Here is a 21,332-nt window from a genome sequence, read left to right on the forward strand (position 1 = left end):
TTCCTCTGTGGTTCTGTTACAGCTCTGTTCAACACCACAGCATTCAGTCATTAGCTAACAGGCGCTGGAAACAGGGTCAGGTCTGTTTGTGATGAAGCAGCTGAACAACATTCAAACCCTGAAACGGAGGAGTTTCTGACATGGTAACGTTTGGACGGCTGTCAGCTGGTCTGTGTTCGGTGTTTGTTCCTGTTGTTCTGACCGACTTCCTCTGTGTGTCTCAGTGTAACTCCAGGAGTTTGAGGGTGAAGTTGGTGATTTTCAGCAGGAGGAATGTCTTATTTATCCTTTTATTCATGATATAGATGCATGATCATTTCATTTGTTTATTAGCCTGGATAAAGATGGCCGCCCCTCAGTTTTACCCCCTAAAATCCTGACCTAACAGTGATCCAAACCCTAAGGCTGTTTCCCGCCTGATGGTCCGGTACCATCTTTGGTGACCCCTGAACTAGAAAGTCCGGTTCGGTTGAAGTGAACACCAAGCGGACCAGAGACCGCTCCAAAAGCAGGAAGTGGAGAACAGCGCAGGGCATTCTGGGTACATGCAACCAAAGCTAACATGCTAGCCTAGCGCTAGCAGTAGAAATGAACAGCAGTGAAGTTTTGGTTCCAATAGAACCGGGTCTACCGGGCTGTCAAGAGGGAAAATCAGCCTAAAACTCAAATGTTCCCTGTTGGATCAAATTCATCCTCCATCGTGTCACTGAGTTTGTGTTTAGACATGCATCAGAGGGCGGCCATCTTCCCCTGCTGCTTACCAAGCCTAGCTGTTTGACGTTACGGTTTAAAAGCGGCTATAAAGTATTAACTGGCCCCGCGGCGCTCCTCAGGCCTGAAGACGATCGTCGGCGCTCTGATCCAGTCGGTGAAGAAACTCGCTGACGTCATGATCCTCACCGTTTTCTGCCTGAGCGTCTTCGCCCTCATCGGCCTGCAGCTCTTCATGGGAAACCTGCGACAGAAATGCGTCCGCAGCACGGAGCACTGCATCAACGGCAGCCTGCCGGCCAACACCTCCTTCTTCTGCAATAACAAGACCTGGGCCTCCATCAAGGACTTCATCGAAGACGAAGGTGAGCCCGCTGCGGCGAGAGGGGGGTCGGGACGGGCGGGCGGCGTTTGGGCGGTGGAATCAGAACTTCCTGTTGGACCCAGGTTGCTGTTGACGGCTGCTGGTTGCTCTGGAGATGTTTCTGTCAGAGCTGTGATGCTGCTGCTTCCTAAACGGACCAGACAACGTCAGGTTGGAGCTGCGGCTGCAGCTGACGTCAGGACACACACACACACACACACACACACACACACACACACACACACACACACACACACACACACACACACACAGTCTGCTCGGCCGTCCTGAATTCATGTTCTCCATCATGTGGATCACAAACAGTTCAGATTAATTCTCCTGATTCATATTTTTTATTATTTTCCCATCCAAACTTTCATTTACCTTTAAAATTATTTTCTGTATTTCTTATTCTCCAGGCTTTGAAGGTTCTTTTTGTTTTACTTTAACAGTTTTTTTCTGTATTTTTGGGGTTTTGGCCTCTAATCCCTACATCAGGCATTTTTGGCTCCTAATTTCAAGGAATAATGAGTTTTATATCAGAGAACCTCTTTGTTCCCAACATTGTGACACAAAACTAACCACTAAATTTACCTTTTGCATTGGAAAACAAAATCTGTAAATTTAGTCTTAAACACATCGATTTCCATCCGAGTTGAAAAACCTCAAAACTTTAGAAAACTTCCTGCAGGCCGATGTGACGAAGGCCGTCCGGACTTCCTGCATCTATCCCAGGATGCATTGCAGGCTGAAGGGAAGGTTTTGGTTCTTGTAGCAAAAGCTCAGCGGTTATTATGTTATTAGGCTTTGTCACTTTTAATATTTTTGTAAAAAATATAATTTATTTAAATAATTTACAAACTAAAAATAATAAAATAAGTTTAATATAAAACTTACCAACTTGTGTTTATCGGTAGCCGGAGGACGGGACGGTCAACAGGCCGGATCTTTTTAAGGATGGAGCCCTGAGTTTGGACACAACCTTAGACTGATTTATTTTAGCCTAGTTCTTAGCTTAGCATTAGCTTAATGTATTTTATTTACTTATTATTCCCAGTTAAGCTTTTTTCAGCTCAAATCAACATTCCCCATGTTAGCTAACATTGTTTTAACTCGGTGTATTCCAGCTTATCTTAGTTCATCTTACCTTATTTAACATTAGCTTAGCATACCTAAACGTCACTAGTGTTAGCTCCGTTGATCACATCTAATTAGCCTAAACTTTCTTTGATTAATTTAGCCTCTTTACCATAGCTAAGCTTTTCTTAACTATGAAAAGCATAACTTAGCTTACTTGGCTTTGTTTATATTAGCTTAGCTAAACATAGCTTAGCTTAGCTTAGTTCATCCTGTCTTATTTTAGTTTAGCTAATTTATTCTTAACTTAGCTTCTCATAAAAGCAGTTGTCGCCATTTTATTGGCTGAATCTATTAAAAATCCCCAGAATAATATTCACATAGTGATGAGTTCAGGCTGCATTAAGGTCACTGAATAATTTTACTGCTATTCAGATGCTCAGCTGAGGTTCCCAGAACATTTCAGTGAAAACGGTTCCAGAAACAGAATAATAAAATGAATCTCTTTGTCATGTCTTGTCTCTGACCTGCGGGTCTTTTATCAGGCTGAATGTTTCAGTGTTTTGGAAATGAAAGGCCCAGCTGCTGCTAGCATCAGGTCAGAGGTTCAGGTAAACACCAAACAAAGACTGAACATTTCCACGGACTCTCCAACATCCATCACTGGGGAAGCTTTTATTCCAGGTCAGACGCAGCACAAAGACTTTAATGAGTCAAGCTGAGATTTTCCATCCTGACATTAAATCAGTCAATAACTCTCTAGTTTCTGTCATTATTAGATAAATACTCACCGCTGTTTATTTTTCACCTCCTGACGTTTGAAGATGGAGTAAATCTGACTTTCCAGGAACGATCAAACCACACGGCTTCCAGCATGTTTGGACTTTGACTAGGCCTTTGAAACAGCTTAATTCTTTACGTTTTAAGCTACCTTTGACTGGTTCTGGTGACTGTAAATTGAGCCCACATCATGACTCCTCCTCCACCGAGCTGAACAGGTGGTTTGAGTTTTTATTTTGCTGTTTTTTTCTTTTTGGTCTCCAAACTTGATGGATTCCAGATAAACTTCTCAGCTTCATCGGTTTGTGCTGTTTTACATTTTGTTTGTCCTCCGACTGTGACCTTTGACCTGTAGACTGAGGCCTGAATCTGAGATGGAGCTGGTGGGTTTCTGGTGGTTCTCTGTTGGGACGTTCAGTCCTGGGAGGGCTGCTGTTTCCTCCCCTGTTCGCTCCATTTCTCCAGATCTGCTCCGTCTGCGTAGCAAACATGGCCGCCTCTGTCATTTCTACGCAGACAACGGTCAGATCGGCCTTCCTGTTGCTGCTGAGACGTCAGGCTGACTGGTAGATTATCTTTAAGATGTTAAAGCTGAACTTTCTGAGTCGTAGTGAAAGTAAAGAAGAGATGTGAATAATTTTGGATTTAGAGACAAACTAAATCTGTTCCGGTAAACGGTTTGACTGACTCTCCTGAACGCAGCAGAGCGGCAAACTGCTTCAGCTTCCTGTTCCTCAGCCTCAGCTTCCTGTTCCTCAGCCTCAGCTTCCTGTTCCTCAGCCTCAGCTTCCTGTTCCTCAGCCTCAGCCTCAGCTTCCTGTTCCTCAGCCTCAGCTTCCTGTTCCTGAGCCTCAGCTTCCTGTTCCTCAGCCTCAGCTTCCTGTTCCTGAGCCTCAGCTTCCTGTTCCTCAGCCTCAGCTTCCTGTTCCTCAGCCTCAGCTTCCTGTTCCTCAGCCTCAGCTTCCTGTTCCTGAGCCTCAGCTTCCTGTTCCTGAGCCTCAGCTTCCTGTTCCTCAGCCTCAGCTTCCTGTTCCTCAGCCTCAGCTTCCTGTTCCTGAGCCTCAGCTTCCTGTTCCTCAGCCTCAGCTTCCTGTTCCTCAGCCTCAGCTTCCTGTTCCTCAGCCTCAGCTTCCTGTTCCTCAGCCTCAGCTTCCTGTTCCTGAACCTCAGCATCCTGTTCCTCAGCCTCAGCTTCCTGTTCCTCAGCCTCAGCTTCCTGTTCCTCAGCCTCAGCTTCCTGTTCCTGAACCTCAGCATCCTGTTCGTGAGCCTCAGCTTCCTGTTCCTCAGCCTCAGCTTCCTGTTCCTCAGCCTCAGCTTCCTGTTCCTCAGCCTCAGCTTCCTGTTCCTCAGCCTCAGCTTCCTGTTCCTCAGCCTCAGCTTCCTGTTCCTGAACCTCAGCTTCCTGTTCCTGAGCCTCAGCTTCCTGTTCCTGAGCCTCAGCTTCCTGTTCCTCAGCCTCAGCATCCTGTTCCTCAGCCTCAGCTTCCTGTTCCTGAGCCTCAGCTTCCTGTTCCTGAGCCTCAGCTTCCTGTTCCTGAGCCTCAGCTTCCTGTTCCTGAGCCTCAGCTTCCTGTTCCTCAGCCTCAGCTTCCTGTTCCTCAGCCTCAGCTTCCTGTTCCTGAGCCTCAGCTTCCTGTTCCTGAGCCTCAGCTTCCTGTTCCTCAGCCTCAGCTTCCTGTTCCTCAGCCTCAGCTTCCTGTTCCTCAGCCTCAGCTTCCTGTTCCTGAGCCTCAGCTTCCTGTTCCTGAGCCTCAGCTTCCTGTTCCTGAGCCTCAGCTTCCTGTTCCTCAGCCTCAGCTTCCTGTTCCTGAGCCTCAGCATCCTGTTCCTGAGCCTCAGCTTCCTGTTCCTGAACCTCAGCTTCCTGTTCCTCAGCCTTAGCTTCCTGTTCCTGAGCCTCAGCTTCCTGTTCCTCAGCCTCAGCTTCCTGTTCCTGAGCCTCAGCTTCCTGTTCCTCAGCCTCAGCTTCCTGTTCCTGAGCCTCAGCTTCCTGTTCCTGAGCCTCAGCTTCCTGTTCCTCAGCCTCAGCTTCCTGTTCCTCAGCCTCAGCTTCCTGTTCCTCAGCCTCAGCTTCCTGTTCCTCAGCCTCAGCTTCCTGTTCCTGTGGTGGTCGGTGAATCGGGGACCCGGCCGCCTCAGGACAGAAAGTTGTTGAGTCCAGATGAAGTTCCCAGTGAAGGTGAATGTCGGGACACGCTGCTCTTCACTAATGCACCTTCTAAATGTTCGCTCCCAGTTTACCTCTGCATCCATCACAACAAATAAATGTCCCCTGCGGGTTGCCGTATCGACCCCTAAAAGCTGCTGAAACCTGAGAGGCGCGGTGCGGCCTGGTCAGGCCCGGTCCGGTCCGGTCCGTTCCTCTGTACTGATCCCTGATCAGCCCTCAGTCTGCCGATCAATGTTCTCTCCAAACGTTTCCCATCAGGCTTTGCTTGTGCTGAGTCGGGTTGCAGGCCTGGTTGTGTCTTACCAGGTGAGCGGTTCTGATAAGCTCATGATCTGACTGGTTCTGAGTGATGAGGCAGAACCACCTGGACCGCTGTCCTTTGACTGGTCCCTTCCTGCTGACGAACAAACCGCCGGATAATTCACTTCGGACTATAACTCTTCCTGCTGTGTGTGTCAGAGCTGCAGATTTTCTCCTGTAAATTTATCTTGTGCTGATGAAATCGCTGCGGCGCAGGACAGAGGTTTATTCATCCCTGACAGGATAATTTGCTGCTCTTGAGTTTTTAAAGAGGAATGAAATTAGGCGCTCTCCTCCAGGCATCCCGTTGAGACAATTTTCTACATTTCTGCAGCTCAGTGAAATCTTCCCAGATGGTGGTCTCTTTGGGAAAAATGAATCTTTTTATTAAATGTCAGAGCGAGTGCTAATATGCATTCATCTGGTGACGAAGAACATGAGTGTTGAACATCAGGTGATGCCATTAAGTGGAGGCAAACACCGGTTTGTTCTCCCTGGGAGCCGCGAACAGAGATGCTCCAGCGGTTCCTCTGAAGACGAAGCTTCGCCTCCGTTTCAGCAGCGGTCCGTTTGCTGCGATGACCTTTGGACAACAAATCGTTTATTGTCTTTAATTAGCTTAAATTCTCTGTTTCTGGTAAACTGGCTCTTTAACTGCTGAACTACAAGCTGCAGTTTGTTTTTCTTTCCTCTGGACTCAGTAAAATCTGATGAGAAAATAACAGCCAGCTGAAACTTATTATGTGAGTAAAATATTATCAATGTAACATCAAATACATGGAAAACCGACGGCCACAATAAGAATCTCAAAAAAACCAAGATTAAATTAATAAAACATAGTTCACGTTTTAATAGGAAGTGTTAAATGTGTCTCATATACAGTGTTAGTTTTCATTTTTAAGTAATTAAATTGGTTTCTGAATTATTTTCCATCTGCATAATGTCAAAGCTAAATCTGGGTAAGATGAGGCTAGCTTGCACTACGCTAACCTAGGCTAAGGCTAGCTAAGTTTAGCTAAGCTAAGGCACACAAAGCCAAATGGAGGCTAGCAGTTTAGCTTAGTTTAATTTAAAATATACTTTATTTATCCAAAACTCAAGCTAAGCTCCTCCGAGTTGTAAGAGCATCTTGTTGCCATAGTTACACATTATAATAACTGTGTGAAAATCATCCAGCTGCAGAGGAACAAAATGTTCAATCACATGATTCAACCAGAATATGAACAAAAATATCAAGAAAGTCTAGAAAAATAAAAAAAGATATTCTAGACACAAACACAAAGTAGGTTAAGCTAGGCTAAGCTAAAGTAAGCTAACACTATGCTAGCTAAACCAAAGGAGATGAAGCATAGCTAACCTCAGACATACTGCGTTAAATAATAAAACTGTTTGTGTTTAATAACTAAAGACGTTTTTGGACTAAATATTTTTTCCCTGAAATACATTTGAACATCTGTTAGTTTTGGTGTTTATCTGGTTTTAACAAAATAAATGAGAACAAATTATTTTTGTGACAACAAAAGACTAAAGATCTAATTTATACTTTAATTTAAAAGATGTTTCTTGTCGCAGCGGGTCCACATGATCAATACTCTTCAGATCCAATGTCAGAGACGATCAAATCTCCTCCAGACCAAACCGAACCGTTTCTGCGGTTCTGTTGTTGTGGTGGCTGCTGGACTTTTGGGCTTTTAAATTCTGTTGTCACTGTTCTGTCAGATTGGATGTTTCTCATGGAAAGAGGAGCTGGAAACACGACAGGACGGATTAACGTCCCAGAAGAGGCTGAAACACGGAGAGCCAGTCAGTATGGCAGCGGCTGAAACGGCTGAGGGAGGAAGAACAATCAGAACCGCAGACCGGATCCGCTTCACCTGGCTTTAATCTGTCATCTCATTCCTAATCATCCTCAGATTATTTAATCTCAACATTTCCCTGAACTCGCCTGCACCAGTCTGGGTCAAACGCTGGTTTTGTTTTGGACCAGTTAAAGCGCCTGCATGTCAGGTTCTGTTGCTGCTGAGTGGGTTTGGGCCGCTCTGGTACTGGCAGACTCCAGCATTAAGGCGTATTAATGCAGAGGGAAATGGCCTGTGGTCGGGTTTAAGTGTTGAATAAATGTTTAACAAAGCGTGTTTGCTGTAATGGTTCGGGTTTTATTGGCCGGCCGCTCAGACGGTCCAAACAGACGCAGCCGGTCTGATGAGCGTATTGATCCGCTGGTAACCGCGGGAGACGGGCAGGAAGCCGGGACCAGACGGCCTGTCTGCAGGAGACTTCAGGAAAACAATGGCTGGTCTTTTATTTTACAACATGTGGATGTGAGGGACAGTTTTCCAGTGAATCTTATTGGTAAAAGGTTCCATTTTGCAGCAGGTTTCCACTTTCTGTCATCTGTACCGATGAAAGCAAAACGTTTATCAATCAGAACGTCGGACCAGCAGAGAGAGGCATGAAGGCAGCTAACATATCAGCAATGACATGAGGTGGAGAGTAGAAGGAGAAAGAAGTGAAGAAAAGTGTCAGTTTGTCCTAATTTAAAGACGGGAAGCTCTGAGATCTGTGTGAGGAACAGGAAACAGTTCTGATGAACAGGAAACAGTTCTGATGAACAGGAAACGGTTCTGATGAACAGGAAACGGTTCTGATGAACAGGAAACGGTTCTGATGAACAGGAAACGGTTCTGATGAACAGGAAACGGTTCTGATGAACAGGAAACGGTTCTGATGAACAGGAAACGGTTCTGATGAACAGGAAACGGTTCTGATGAACAGAAAACAGTTCTGATGAACAGGAAACGGTTCTGATGAACAGGAAACGGTTCTGATGAACAGGAAACGGTTCTGATTAACAGGAAACAGTTCTGATGAACAGGAAACAGTTCTGATGAACAGGAAACGGTTCTGATGAACAGGAAACAGTTCTGATGAACAGGAAACGGTTCTGATGAACAGGAAACGGTTCTGATGAACAGGAAACGGTTCTGATGAACAGGAAACGGTTCTGATGAACAGGAAACGGTTCTGATGAACAGGAAACAGTTCTGATGAACAGGAAACGGTTCTGATGAACAGGAAACAGTTCTGATGAACAGGAAACGGTTCTGATGAACAGGAAACGGTTCTGATGAACAGGAAACGGTTCTGATGAACAGAAAACAGTTCTTATGAACAGGAAACAGTTCTGATGAACAGGAAACAGTTCTTATGAACAGGAAACGGTTCTGATGAACAGGAAACGGTTCTGATTAACAGGAAACGGTTCTGATGAACAGGAAACAGTTCTGATGAACAGGAAACAGTTCTGATGAACAGGAAACGGTTCTGATTAACAGGAAACAGTTCTGATGAACAGGAAACGGTTCTGATGAACAGGAAACAGTTCTGATGAACAGGAAACAGTTCTGATGAACAGGAAACGGTTCTGATTAACAGGAAACAGTTCTGATGAACAGGAAACAGTTCTGATGAACAGGAAACGGTTCTGATTAACAGGAAACAGTTCTGATGAACAGGAAACGGTTCTGATGAACAGGAAACGGTTCTGATGAACAGAAAACAGTTCTTATGAACAGGAAACAGTTCTGATGAACAGGAAACAGTTCTTATGAACAGGAAACGGTTCTGATAAACAGGAAACGGTTCTGATGAACAGGAAACGGTTCTGATGAACAGGAAACGGTTCTGATTAACAGGAAACGGTTCTGATGAACAGGAAACAGTTCTGATGAACAGGAAACGGTTCTGATGAACAGGAAACGGTTCTGATGAACAGGAAACGGTTCTGATGAACAGGAAACAGTTCTGATTAACAGGAAACAGTTCTGATGAACAGGAAACAGTTCTGATGAACAGGAAACAGTTCTGATGAACAGGAAACGGTTCTGATGAACAGGAAACAGTTCTGATTAACAGGAAACGGTTCTGATTAACAGGAAACGGTTCTGATGAACAGGAAACGGTTCTGATTAACAGGAAACAGTTCTGATGAACAGGAAACAGTTCTGATGAACAGGAAACGGTTCTGAGCTCTGATCTTCTTCTTTTCTTCCAGATAATTTCTACAAAGTGGAAGGAGCCAAGGATGCCTTAATCTGTGGAAACAGCAGCGACGCAGGGTGAGTCCAACCAGCCTGGAGGGACCGGTTCAGGTCCAAATGACGATGGATGGATGGATGGATGGATGGTTGGATGGATGGTTGGGTGATGGATGGATGGATGGATGGATGATGGATGGATGGATGGTTGGATGGATGGAGGTTGGATGATGGTTGGATGGATGGTTGGATGATGATGGATGGATGGTTGGATGGATGGAGGTTGGATGATGATGGATGGTTGGTTCCGTCAGTCCAGATGGTTCCATAGAGGCCCAGTTTCCAGAACTCTGTTATAAACCTGAAGGTTTGGAGTTATTTTCTCACCTATTCATCCTAAGAAGTTTCAGAACATGAAATATCAGAAATTCTCCGTCTCGTCACATTTCTGATATTTTCTCTGACCGTTAAACTCCCAGACCTGTCGATCAGAACCTCTTCCTGTGAGGTCTGAACGGTCCGGGTTCCTGTGGATCCAGTTTCATCCTAACTTTACCGCTTCAGCTCAGAGACGCTGAGTAACGTTTAGTGGATTTCTGGAGCTGTGACCTCTGACCTCTGGAGCGCCGATGTGCCGCCGTCCTCCAGGGTTTCCCTTCTGCTGCCGCCGTCCTAATTTGTTGGAGGATCCGATAAAATGTAGCTGCTGGGAAAACGTTCAGGAACACCAGCGATAAATCATCAGCGAGAGGCGACAGGAGCACACCTCCTCCTTCTCTCCTCATCTCCTCCTCCGTTCCTCCTCATCTCCTCCTTTCCTCATCTCCTCCTCCTCCTTTCCTCCTCTCCTCATCTCCTCCTCCTCTCCTTCTATCCTCCTCATTCTCCTCCTTTCTCCTCCTCATCTCCTCCTCTCCTCCTCCTCCTCCTTTCTTCATCTCCTCCTTTCTTCCTCTCCTCCTCATCTCCTCCTCCGTTCCTCCTCATCTCCTCCTTTCCTCATCTCCTCCTCCTCCTTTCCTCCTTTCCTCATCTCCTCCTCCTCATCTCCTCCTCTCCTCCTCCTCCTCCTTTCTTCATCTCCTCCTTTCTTCCTCTCCTCCTCCCTCCCTCCTCCTTTCCTCATCTCCTCCTCCTCTCCTCCTCCTCCTCTCCTCATCTCCTCCTCCTTTCCTCATCTCCTCCTCCTCATCTCCTTCTCTCCTCATCCTCCTTTCTTCATCTCCTCCTCCTTTCTCCTCTCCTCCTCCTCCTTTCCTCATCTCCTCCTGCTCTCCTCCTCCTCCTTTCCTCCTCTCCTCATCTCCTCCTCCTCTCCTTCTATCCTCCTCATCTCCTCCTTTCCTCATCTCCTCCTCCTCATCTCCTCCTCTCCTCCTCCTCCTCCTTTCTTCATCTCCTCCTTTCTTCCTCTCCCTCCTCCTCTCCTCCTCCTTTCCTCATCTCCTCCTCCTCTCCTCCTCCTCCTCTCCTCATCTCCTCCTCCTCTCCTCCTCCTCCTTTCCTCATCTCCTCCTCCTCTCCTCCTCCTCCTCTCCTCATCTCCTCCTCCTTTCCTCATCTCCTCCTCTCATCTCCTTCTCTCCTCCTCCTCCTTTCTTCATCTCCTCCTCCTTTCCTCCTCTCCTCCTCCTCCTCTCCTCCTCCTCCTTTCCTCATCTCCTCCTCCTTTCTTCCTCTCCTCCTCCTCCTCTTCTCATCTCCTCCTCTCCTCCTCCTCCTTTCTTCATCTCCTCTTCCTTTCTTCCTCTCCTCCTCCTCCTCTTCTCATCTCCTCCTCCTCTCCTCCTCCTTTCCTCCTCTCCTCCTCCTCATCTCCTCCTCTCCTCCTCCTCCTTTCTTCATCTCCTCCTCCTTTCCTCCTCTCCTCCTCCTCCTCTCCTCCTCCTTTCCTCCTCTCCTCCTCCTCATCTCCTCCTCTCCTCCTCCTCCTTTCTTCATCTCCTCCTTCTTTCTTCCTCTCCTCCTCCTCTTCTGATCTCCTCCTCCTCTCCTCCTCCTCCTTTCCTCATCTCCTCCTCCTCATCTCCTCCTCTCCTCCTCCTCCTTTCTTCATGTCCTCCTCCTTTCCTCCTCTCCTCCTCCTCCTCCTTTCTTCATCTCCTCCTCCTTTCCTCCTCCTTTCCTCCTCTCCTCCTGCTCTCCTCCTCCTCCTCCTCTCCTCCTGCTCTCCTCCTCATCTCCTCCTCCTTTCCTCATCTCCTCCTCCTCTCCTCCTTTCCTCCTCTCCTCCTCCTCCTTTCCTCATCTCCTCCTCCTCTCCTCCTGCTCTCCTCCTCTCCTCCTCCTCCTCCCCTCCTCCTCCTCCTCCTCTCTTCCTCATCTCCTCCTCCTTTCCTCATCTCCTCCTCCTCTCCTCCTTTCCTCCTCTCCTCCTCCTTTCCTCATCTCCTCCTCCTCTCCTTCTCTCCTCCTGATTTCCTCCTCCTCTTCTCATCTCCTCCTCCTCCTCCTCATCTCCTCCTCCTTTCCTCATCTCCTCCTGCTCTCCTCCTCCTCTCCTCCTCCTCTCCTCCTCCTCCTCCTCTTCTCCTCCTCCTGGTCTGCCTCTGGGTTGGTGTTGGACCGGTTAGAGGAGCGACTGACCGATGGAGAAACGGTTCAGGTGGAGCAGATGGACAGCAGGAAGTAACAGATCTGATCAGAACAGGAAGGAAGAAACACTGAACGTCTTTATTTAGACCAGAGAAGAAGAGACGGATGAAAGAAGTTTGGAATCAGGAGGAACGGATAAATTAGAGCAGAACTTCCTAAACTTTTATCTATCTGATGACGAGCTGTGGGTCTGCTGACCTTCATCGCCGTCCTGATGACTGTGTTTAACCTTTGACCCCTTCTGTGACTCAGCTGTGAGCCAGAGCGATGAGTCCTGTGGGCGTTAGTTCTGCCGGGTCGGACCGATCCGATCTGACGGAGGAAGCAGCAGCCATGACGGTGCTCTGCACCACCGCCTTGTTCACTTCCTGTTCTCATGAGAGATGCTGATTGGCCGAGCCAGCGGGCGACGCAGGCTGAGCTGACCCGGTCCGACACGCCGACGCTCCGTCCGACACCGAGCTGAGGTTGATCAGGCTACAGGACGATGAGCTGCAGGTTGATCAGGCTACAGGACGATGAGCTGATGGTTGATCAGGCTACAGGACGATGAGCTGATGGTTGATCAGGCTACGGGACGATGAGCTGATGGTTGATCAGGCTACGGGACGATGAGCTGATGGTTGATCAGGCTACGGGACGATGAGCTGATGGTTGATCAGGCTACAGGACGATGAGCTGATGGTTGATCAGGCTACAGGACGATGAGCTGATGGTTGATCAGGCTACGGGACGATGAGCTGATGGTTGATCAGGCTACAGGACGATGAGCTGATGGTTGATCAGGCTACAGGACGATGAGCTGATGGTTGATCAGGCTACCGGACGATGAGCTGCAGGTTGATCAGGCTACCGGACGATGAGCTGATGGTTGATCAGGCTACAGGACGATGAGCTGCAGGTTGATCAGGCTACGGGACGATGAGCTGATGGTTGATCAGGCTACCGGACGATGAGCTGATGGTTGATCAGGCTACGGGACGATGAGCTGCAGGTTGATCAGGCTACGGGACGATGAGCTGATGGTTGATCAGGCTACAGGACGATGAGCTGCAGGTTGATCAGGCTACAGGACGATGAGCTGATGGTTGATCAGGCTACGGGACGATGAGCTGATGGTTGATCAGGCTACGGGACGATGAGCTGATGGTTGATCAGGCTACGGGACGATGAGTTGATGGTTGATCAGGCTACGGGACGATGAGCTGATGGTTGATCAGGCTACGGGACGATGAGCTGCAGGTTCGGTTTGAGTTGAGGATCTCATGTTTGTATCGCTGCAGATTCTCCAGTCTGAAAACATGTTTCCATCTGCAGCAGCCATCTTGGTGTGATGTTTCTTTAGACTCTTTTTGTTATTTTCAGCATTTTTAATTCAGCTGAAGCGATTATGACTTTTCCTGGTTACCATGGAGATTTAATGTTCAGGTAAAGCATATTCAGCTGGATATTTTACTGCAGAAAGGGAAATTAAACAGCCTGAAGCATTGAGTACCTGGTGAGTTCCCAGCATGCACCTGGACAACATGGAGCCGGAACAGGCCTGGAGCGGAGCCGGAGCCGGAAGCAGAGGTTCTCCTCTGCTCTTCCAGAGGAGGAGGTGACCTATAAATCGTCTGCAGAGCAGCAAACGTCCTGCCGACGTTGCTGCTGCAGGCCCAACGCGGAGCGACAGCCTGCCTCGTTGGGAAGCTCGTTAGCGGCAGACGTGATGTCGCCATGTAACGTGACCTCTGAGGTCACCGTCAGGAAGTTGTTGAGTGCTGACAGGAAGTGATAGGAGGAGCTGAAGGCGGCCGCAGGGCTGGAGTCAGGTCCGGTTTGGACCTGATGAATCTGATTAATGAACACTGTTCCCTTCAGAGTTTAATATTCCTGGAAACGAAGCAAATTCCCATCAGGAAAGCTGGGAAACTTCAGCCCAGTCCAAAGGTTTCTGTTTGAACAAGAGACAAAGCAGCGCCTGACCCAAACACCAGGGGGAGCTGTCTGAGAAATCACTGAGGCTGTGTCCGGTTAGCACCCAGCGTATCCCTGGTAACCATCCGCTCTGTAGATTTGGTCGGCTTGATTGGAGGAAGTTGGCGGCTAGCCGCCATTAGCCGGCTATTTGGCGGCTAGCAGCTATCTGGCGGCTAGCCGCTAGCACCAGTACCGAAATGATTGCATTTGGTAAAACTGAACTGGAAACATTTTCCAGTTCAGTTCGGGGCTCGATCCGGGCTCGATCCGGTCGGACCGGGTTCGATCCGGGCTCGATCCGGTCGGACCGGGTTCGATCTGCTGAGTGGTTCTGCTGTAAAACCTGTGGTGTTTCTGTCTGTGCCTCGCTGGCGCCCAGCAGCAGAGGCTGGTGGGAAGGTGCGTCTTTAATCATCATTGACCCGGCTTGTTCTCAGAAAGACTCCGCTGTCATCGCAGCAGTTAGGAAGAAATATGGCCGCCGCGGCGTGAGGAAATGGCCGGCGGGGGGGCAGATTTCCAGGAACACGCCGCGTCACACAGGCCGTATTCATCATTCCATTAGCCGGCCGCTGGTTTTCATGTTGACTCTCCAAACGCTCCGTGTTTCATTAAATCAGTTTGGTGCTGTGTGTCTGTCTGGGTGGAGCAGCGCGGCGTGTTGATGCACCTGCAGGCTGACACCCCCCCCCCCCCACACACACACACACACACACACTGACTCTGATCTAAATGGATGAAACATTACGCTGAAAGCTGATCGATAACCGCCTGGTTTCAGTAACGCTGCTCTAAGTGGAGCTGCTTCTCTCTGGTGGGGGGCGCGCTCCATTTCCAGCCCACATCATCACCCCTCCACCGCCATGCGGTGCAGATGGTGGCTAACTGAGGCCGGGAGTTTCTCTGATCTTAGACTGAATCTCCACTCCATTTCTCTGGTTGCCATGGTAACAACTGAATTCATCGCTACGTCCTCTGGCTCTGGTGTGACTGTTTTTGTTTTCACAATGTTACATTTGATGGTTAGCATGAAGGTTCTTTAGCTACAAGCTATTCACCAAACCCCGTCCTTGGTCCTTTTTTAAAGTGACGGTATCATTTATAATCAACTTTATTTTATATTTCCATCATGTTTTAATGTTTTCCCTTCAGTGTTGCTTTGATTCTTTCATGTTGGAGTAGCTGTTAAAATGTCTGGGTGGACCTAGCCCCGCCTTGGAGGCGCAGCTCCTCCCCCACTCAGCTCCTTCAGACTAGCTATCAGCAGTTAGCAAACCGGTGGTGGAGCTGCTGCTCATAGAAACGCTGATAAAAACGTTGTTAAAGGGTTAATAGAGGAGCCACGTTGGGACGACTTCCTGGAGGCGGAGTTTCAGAAAGAGTAGGAGCTTCTTAAAGGGACAGAGACCCAATTTTAATGTCAAATTTCTTTTAAGTCACATTAGGGATATACACCAGTGTTATAACAACTGAAGGTAACATTGGGTCCCTGGACTAACCTGCTGGTCCGTTCGTCCAGACCTGGATCTTCATCTCGTCTCTGTCTTCCTCCACTAAACTTTCTGAAGCTTCAGGTTTCATCTCGTCTCTGGGCTAAACTCTTTCTGTACCGGTTTGATCTGCTCTCCGCGTCCCGCTGTAAATCTTCCTCTCCAGCTTCATCTTCATCACATGTTGCCGGTAACACGGCGCCGGATCGGCCCACGCTAGAGGCTTGAGATGAACTTTATTGATCCCAGAGGGAGAACCGGGTCACAGCAGCAGAACGGAGAACGCTGCTGTCAGACGGCGTTAATGAGAACACATTACCCACAATCCTCCTCTCTCTCTCTTCGGCTCGGAGCGGGAAGGCTGAGGGACAAGTGAGAAGGATGTTGGACAGACTGACCTTCTGCTGCAGCCCACGCCAAGATGGCCGACATGTTGATTCAGATTCATCCTGAACGCTCACTGGGAGCAGAAACATCGTTTCATCGATGGATGAAAATCACATTTCATCCACCTGATGCCGCTCCGCCTCAGCCTGATGCCGCTCCCCCTCATGATGCCGCTCCGCCTCATGATGCCGCTCCGCCTCATGATGCCGCTCCCCCTCATGATGCCGCTCCGCCTCATGATGCCGCTCCGCCTCATGATGCCGCTCCGCCTCAGCCTGATGCCGCTCCGCCTCGTGATGCCGCTCCGCCTCGTGATGCCGCTCCGCCTCGTGATGCCGCTCCGCCTCAGCCTGATGCCGCTCATCCTCATGATGCCGCTCCGCCTCATGATGCCGCTCCGCCTCGTGATGCCGCTCCGCCTCAGCCTGATGCCGCTCATCCTCATGATGCCGCTCCGCCTCATGATGCCGCTCCGCCTCATGATGCCGCTCCGCCTCAGCCTGATGCCGCTCATCCTCATGATGCCGCTCAGCCTCATGATGCCGCTCAGCCTCATGATGCCGCTCCGCCTCATGATGCCGCTCCGCCTCAGCCTGATGCCGCTCCGCCTCGTGATGCCTCTCCGCCTCGTGATGCCGCTCCGCCTCGTGATGCCGCTCCGCCTCGTGATGCCGCTCTGCCTCAGCCTGATGCCGCTCCGCCTCGTGATGCCTCTCCGCCTCGTGATGCCTCTCCGCCTCGTGATGCCGCTCCGCCTCGTGATGCCGCTCCGCCTCGTGATGCCGCTCTGCACCAGCCTGATGCCGCTCCGCCTCGTGATGCCGCTCCGCCTCGTGATGCCGCTCCGCCTCAGCCTGATGCCGCTCCGCCTCATGATGCCGCTCCGCCTCAGCCTGATGCCGCTCCGCCTCATGATGCCGCTCCGCCTCAGCCTGATGCCGCTCCGCCTCATGATGCCGCTCCGTCTCGTGATGCCGCTCTGCCTCAGCCTGATGCCGCTCCGCCTCGTGATGCCGCTCCGCCTCGTGATGCCGCTCCGCCTCAGCCTGATGCCGCTCCGCCTCGTGATGCCGCTCCGCCTCGTGATGCCGCTCCGCCTCAGCCTGATGCCGCTCCGCCTCATGATGCCGCTCTGCCTCAGCCTGATGCCGCTCCGCCTCGTGATGCCGCTCCGCCTCATGATGCCGCTCCGCCTCAGCCTGATGCCGCTCCGCCTCATGATGCCGCTCTGCCTCAGCCTGATGCTGCTCCGCCTCATGATGCCGCTCCGCCTCGTGATGCCGCTCCGCCTCATGATGCCGCTCCGCCTCAGCCTGATGCCGCTCCGCCTCAGCCTGATGCCGCTCCGCCTCGTGATGCCGCTCCGCCTCGTGATGCCGCTCTGCCTCAGCCTGATGCCGCTCCGCCTCGTGATGCCGCTCCGCCTCGTGATGCCGCTCCGCCTCATGATACCGCTCCGCCTCATGATGCCGCTCCGCCTCGTGATGCCGCTCCGCCTCGTGATGCCGCTCCGCCTCGTGATGCCGCTACGCCTCGTGATGCCGCTCCGCCTCGTGATGCCGCTACGCCTCGTGATGCCGCTACGCCTCGTGATGCCGCTACGCCTCGTGATGCCGCTCCGCCTCGTGATGCCGCTACGCCTCGTGATGCCGCTCCGCCTCGTGATGCCGCTCCGCCTCGTGATGCCGCTACGCCTCGTGATGCCGCTCCGCCTCGTGATGCCGCTCCGCCTCGTGATGCTGCTCCACCATGGCTCAGAGCTCCAGACAGGAAGTTTGTTCATCCAGCTGAGAGACTCTTCATCAGCTTCCTGCTGGTCAAATATTTGTTCCAGGAAGTTCATGAGTTCCAACACCCAGTTTCATCCATCAGATCCATGTTTTTGTTTGTGATGGTAGGATGGAAAAGTTTCTTTGTCCTTCAGATCTAATGGTTGCCATGGAGACCAGGTTGACACAGACCCGGCTGATTCGTCACCACTGACTCTGTTTTCAGACGTAGAAGTTGGAGACGCTGCCACCTGCAGGTGGGAGTTGGCTTTGCGTAAACTGAATGTTTTTGTGATTCTGACCATAATTGTGTTGAATTTCCACAAATCGTGAAAAACGTGAAGACTGGATCAGTTCCATCCAGATCATGGAGCAGCAGAGCAGTCCCACAGCATCATGCTGCCACCACCATGTTTCATTGTGTTCTGTTAGTTGAAACTGGGCTCAGATTCTTCATGAAGGCCCGTCTTTGTGTTCTTCGAGTCAGCAGTGGTTCTGGTTCATGGAGTCTCTCTGATGGTTTGATTATGACCTTTGACCTCAAATAAGGTCTGACATTTTTCTGTTTGGTTCTGGTTCTGATGTGTTTCGTGCTGAATGAACCCAGGTTTCTCCTGGTGCTGTTGGGTCTGTAGAATCGGGTCAGAACCAAACAGCCAAGTGGACGGTTATTTACCCACAAACATCTTTATTGACAGAATGAATTAACCGTGTTGATCCGATCGATGGAACCACGCGACTCAGCAGAGAGAGAGGCGGGACGTGTTCTGGTTCTGATCCGACACCAGAGAAGGTTCTGCTGCTCCTGTGGGGAAAGATCCAGTAAGGTTCAGTCGGTTTGAGTCGTTTTATTCTGCCTAGCAACAAGGCAAAGTTAACTCTGATTGGATGAAAAGCTGAGTTCAGATTTAAGGTTTTATTTTCCATCCAGAACTCATTTTGCAATTATTTGGTCGGTCGGGTGACCTCTGACCCACTAGGACCCGGTTTGTTTGGATTCTGCAGCCAGTAAACATCAGAGTCCAACTAGTTTCTGAATTATCAGAGGAAAATCAGCAGCTGCACTGCAAAAACACAGAATATTACCTAATATTTTTGTCTAGTTTGTTTTGCAAATGTCTTAGTTCACTTGGAATAAGACAACATTTATAAGAAACTCTTCAGCAAATTTTAGGAGCTTGTTTTAGGTTAATAAATTAGAATACTATAATTCATAAAACTAGGAGTTATTGATCTAATAATTGTATAATCGATTTTTAAAAATCTTTCCATCATAACGTTTTTCCCTCATCAAAAACAAACCTGGAGCGTTGCTTTGATTCTTTCATGCATGTTTGGGCATCATTTCATCTCCATGGCAACCATTCAGCAGCAATTAGCAAACAGCTGGTGGAAGGGCACATCAAGGCCTTAAATCAGGAAGTAAAAGTCATATTTAATATGATTACTGCCACTTTAATTTTATTTACAACATTTTTCCAGTTTGATACGTAGAGCCAATGGAGCTGCTACTTTAAAAAAAATAAATCAATATTTAACTATTAATAACTTAAATACAGCTCCTGTATTTTGCTGAAACGTTACTTATAAGTTAGTTTTATCTTCAAGGTTTTTGCACTTTAAGTAGAGTAAAACTGTCTCGGTAAGGTTTTGTGTTTTTGCAGTGTAAAGTTGGTGAAAGCCCCAGAGACGGACAGAGTTTCTCTCCGTATCGATCCAGGCGGTGGCTGGCCCGGCAGCGGCCCACGCCTGCGGTCCCGCCGGGCTCCCGGTCCCCTCGGTCGCCTCCGCCCCCTCAGGCTCTATTCCTGTAGCCGCAGCGTCCCCCCTCCCCACCCTGCTGCTGCTATAAATCAGCGGGTCGCAGCTGCTGAAGCCAGCAGGACTTAGCGCTGCGCGGAGCGCCGTGAAGCGTGTGAACCGCAGCCAGCCGCGGCTTGGCGGCGCTCCGGCGGCGGCGCTCGGTAACGAGTTGACAGTCAGCGGCTCCTCCCGGCGCAGCGCTGCGGGAAACGGACTCTCTGGACCGTAAATGTGTTTGCTTAGCGGATGGCGCTCATGTTCCCGCCTAATAAACCAGTAATAATAAACCAGTTATTACTGCTGGTGCTGCCAGGGCCGGTCCCACCCGGCCAGGTGCCCCGGGCAGCACGCTCCATCACTTCATTATAAACACACTCAGATTTGAAATCAAATGAAAGTCACCAGAATAATAATACGGTGCAACATTCTGTTCGTCCTGCAGGTAAAGGAAATGAATCTAATAATTTAAATAAACTCCAGTCGTCGCTCCGTCTTTAAGGCGCTGTCGGCCCGTTCTGCAGCGCCGACCCGCCTCGTGGTTCTGCTGCTCCTCCAGGAGCCGGGTCCGGTTTGAACAGAGAACCTGGAGGTTCTGGACCCGGGTCTGAAGAACAGGCGGTTCTGATCAGACGCTCCAGCTGCGGGTCGGACCTTGTTCTCCTGAACGGTGGACTGAGTGGTTCTGTTCTGACAAAGTTCCCTGAAGCAAGGCAGCAGGACACGACCTCACCGGACCGCATGGAACCCAGCAGAACCTCCAGGTGGTTCTGGACGGTTCAGATGGCTGCTGCCAATGTGATTCATAATCAGATTATCTTAATAGAACTGAGCTGATCTGCAGTTTTATTCTGACTTAGTCCAGATTAGATTAGTTGGGTCAGATTACTAGGATCTGACCTGAACCGGGCTCAGGGGAACCGGATCAAAGCGGCTGAACAGAACCGACACACAGAGACCGAGCCGCTCCTCCCGCTGTTCAGTAGATTAGACTGGGATTGGATTAGGATGTTTGGAATTAGATTAGCAGGTTAAACCCGACTGAGGCGAGCTGCTGGAATCAGATTACGGCTCTGATGAACTCTGCTGTCCGTCTAACCGGATTACCTTCCTCAGTGATGAAGAGGAGAGGTCAGAGGTCGGTCTGGGAGGAACCTACGGAACATTCCCAGGAAAACACGACTTCCCCGTCTCCCGGTGGAGAAACCGTCTCCCACGGCAACCAGCGCCGGGACACGGTTGCTATGGCGATGCAGGTTTCTCTCCTCCTGCGGGAGTTTACCTGTGTGTTATAATTAGAGGTGTGTGTGTTTGTGTGTGTGATGCAGGTCCAAATGTGGAACTTCAAAACACGAGAATAAAACTTAAATTTATACAAAATCACACAATAAGTTAGTTGTGCCGTATTGTGTATTATAAATACATAATACATAAATATATAAATATAAATGCAAACAACAAATCCAGAAATGAGACAAACTGCTGCGGCTCAACCAGTTTATAAAATGTTAAAATGCTTCTGAAGAACTCAAACATGAGCAAAAATAAGAATCTTTATTTAGTATGAAAGGAAATATTTATTACTAAAATATCCTGTCACATAAAAAGCAGTAAAAACTCAGAGCTGCAACTTTGGGATTTTATCACAAACATTTTTATTTAATCAATGACCGACGGCCGGAGCTCTGGTTTTAACTTTCATGTCCCCAAAACTCCGTGTCCATCAGAGGACAGAGAACCATGTCTCAGAGGACAGGTCGTCTCCTCCGTCTCCTCCGTCTCCTCTGTCTCCTCTGTCTCCTCCGCCTCCTCTGTCTCCTTTGTCTCCTCCGTCTCCTCCGTCTCCTCTGTCTCCTCCGTCTCCTTTGTCTCCTCCGTCTCCTCCCT

The 21,332-nt window shown here is 49.5% G+C and overlaps 1 protein-coding gene across 1 annotated transcript in view; it reads left to right on the forward strand.

Annotated features, from left to right (window-relative positions):
• Positions 1 to 21,332, forward strand: part of LOC106916028 (sodium channel protein type 3 subunit alpha-like) — a 39,339-nt gene that overhangs the window by 14,787 nt on the left and 3,220 nt on the right. The window contains exons 7-8 of the mRNA XM_088013310.1: positions 834 to 1,076; positions 9,460 to 9,523. Of these exons, the coding sequence (XP_087869436.1) occupies positions 834 to 1,076; positions 9,460 to 9,523 (307 nt within the window). The remainder of the gene's footprint in view (positions 1 to 833; positions 1,077 to 9,459; positions 9,524 to 21,332) is intronic.

This window comes from Poecilia mexicana, unplaced genomic scaffold (genome assembly GCF_051168715.1).
Source record: "Poecilia mexicana isolate PSO_F unplaced genomic scaffold, ASM5116871v1 scaffold_15, whole genome shotgun sequence".
NCBI classification, from domain to species: domain Eukaryota; kingdom Metazoa; phylum Chordata; class Actinopteri; order Cyprinodontiformes; family Poeciliidae; genus Poecilia; species Poecilia mexicana.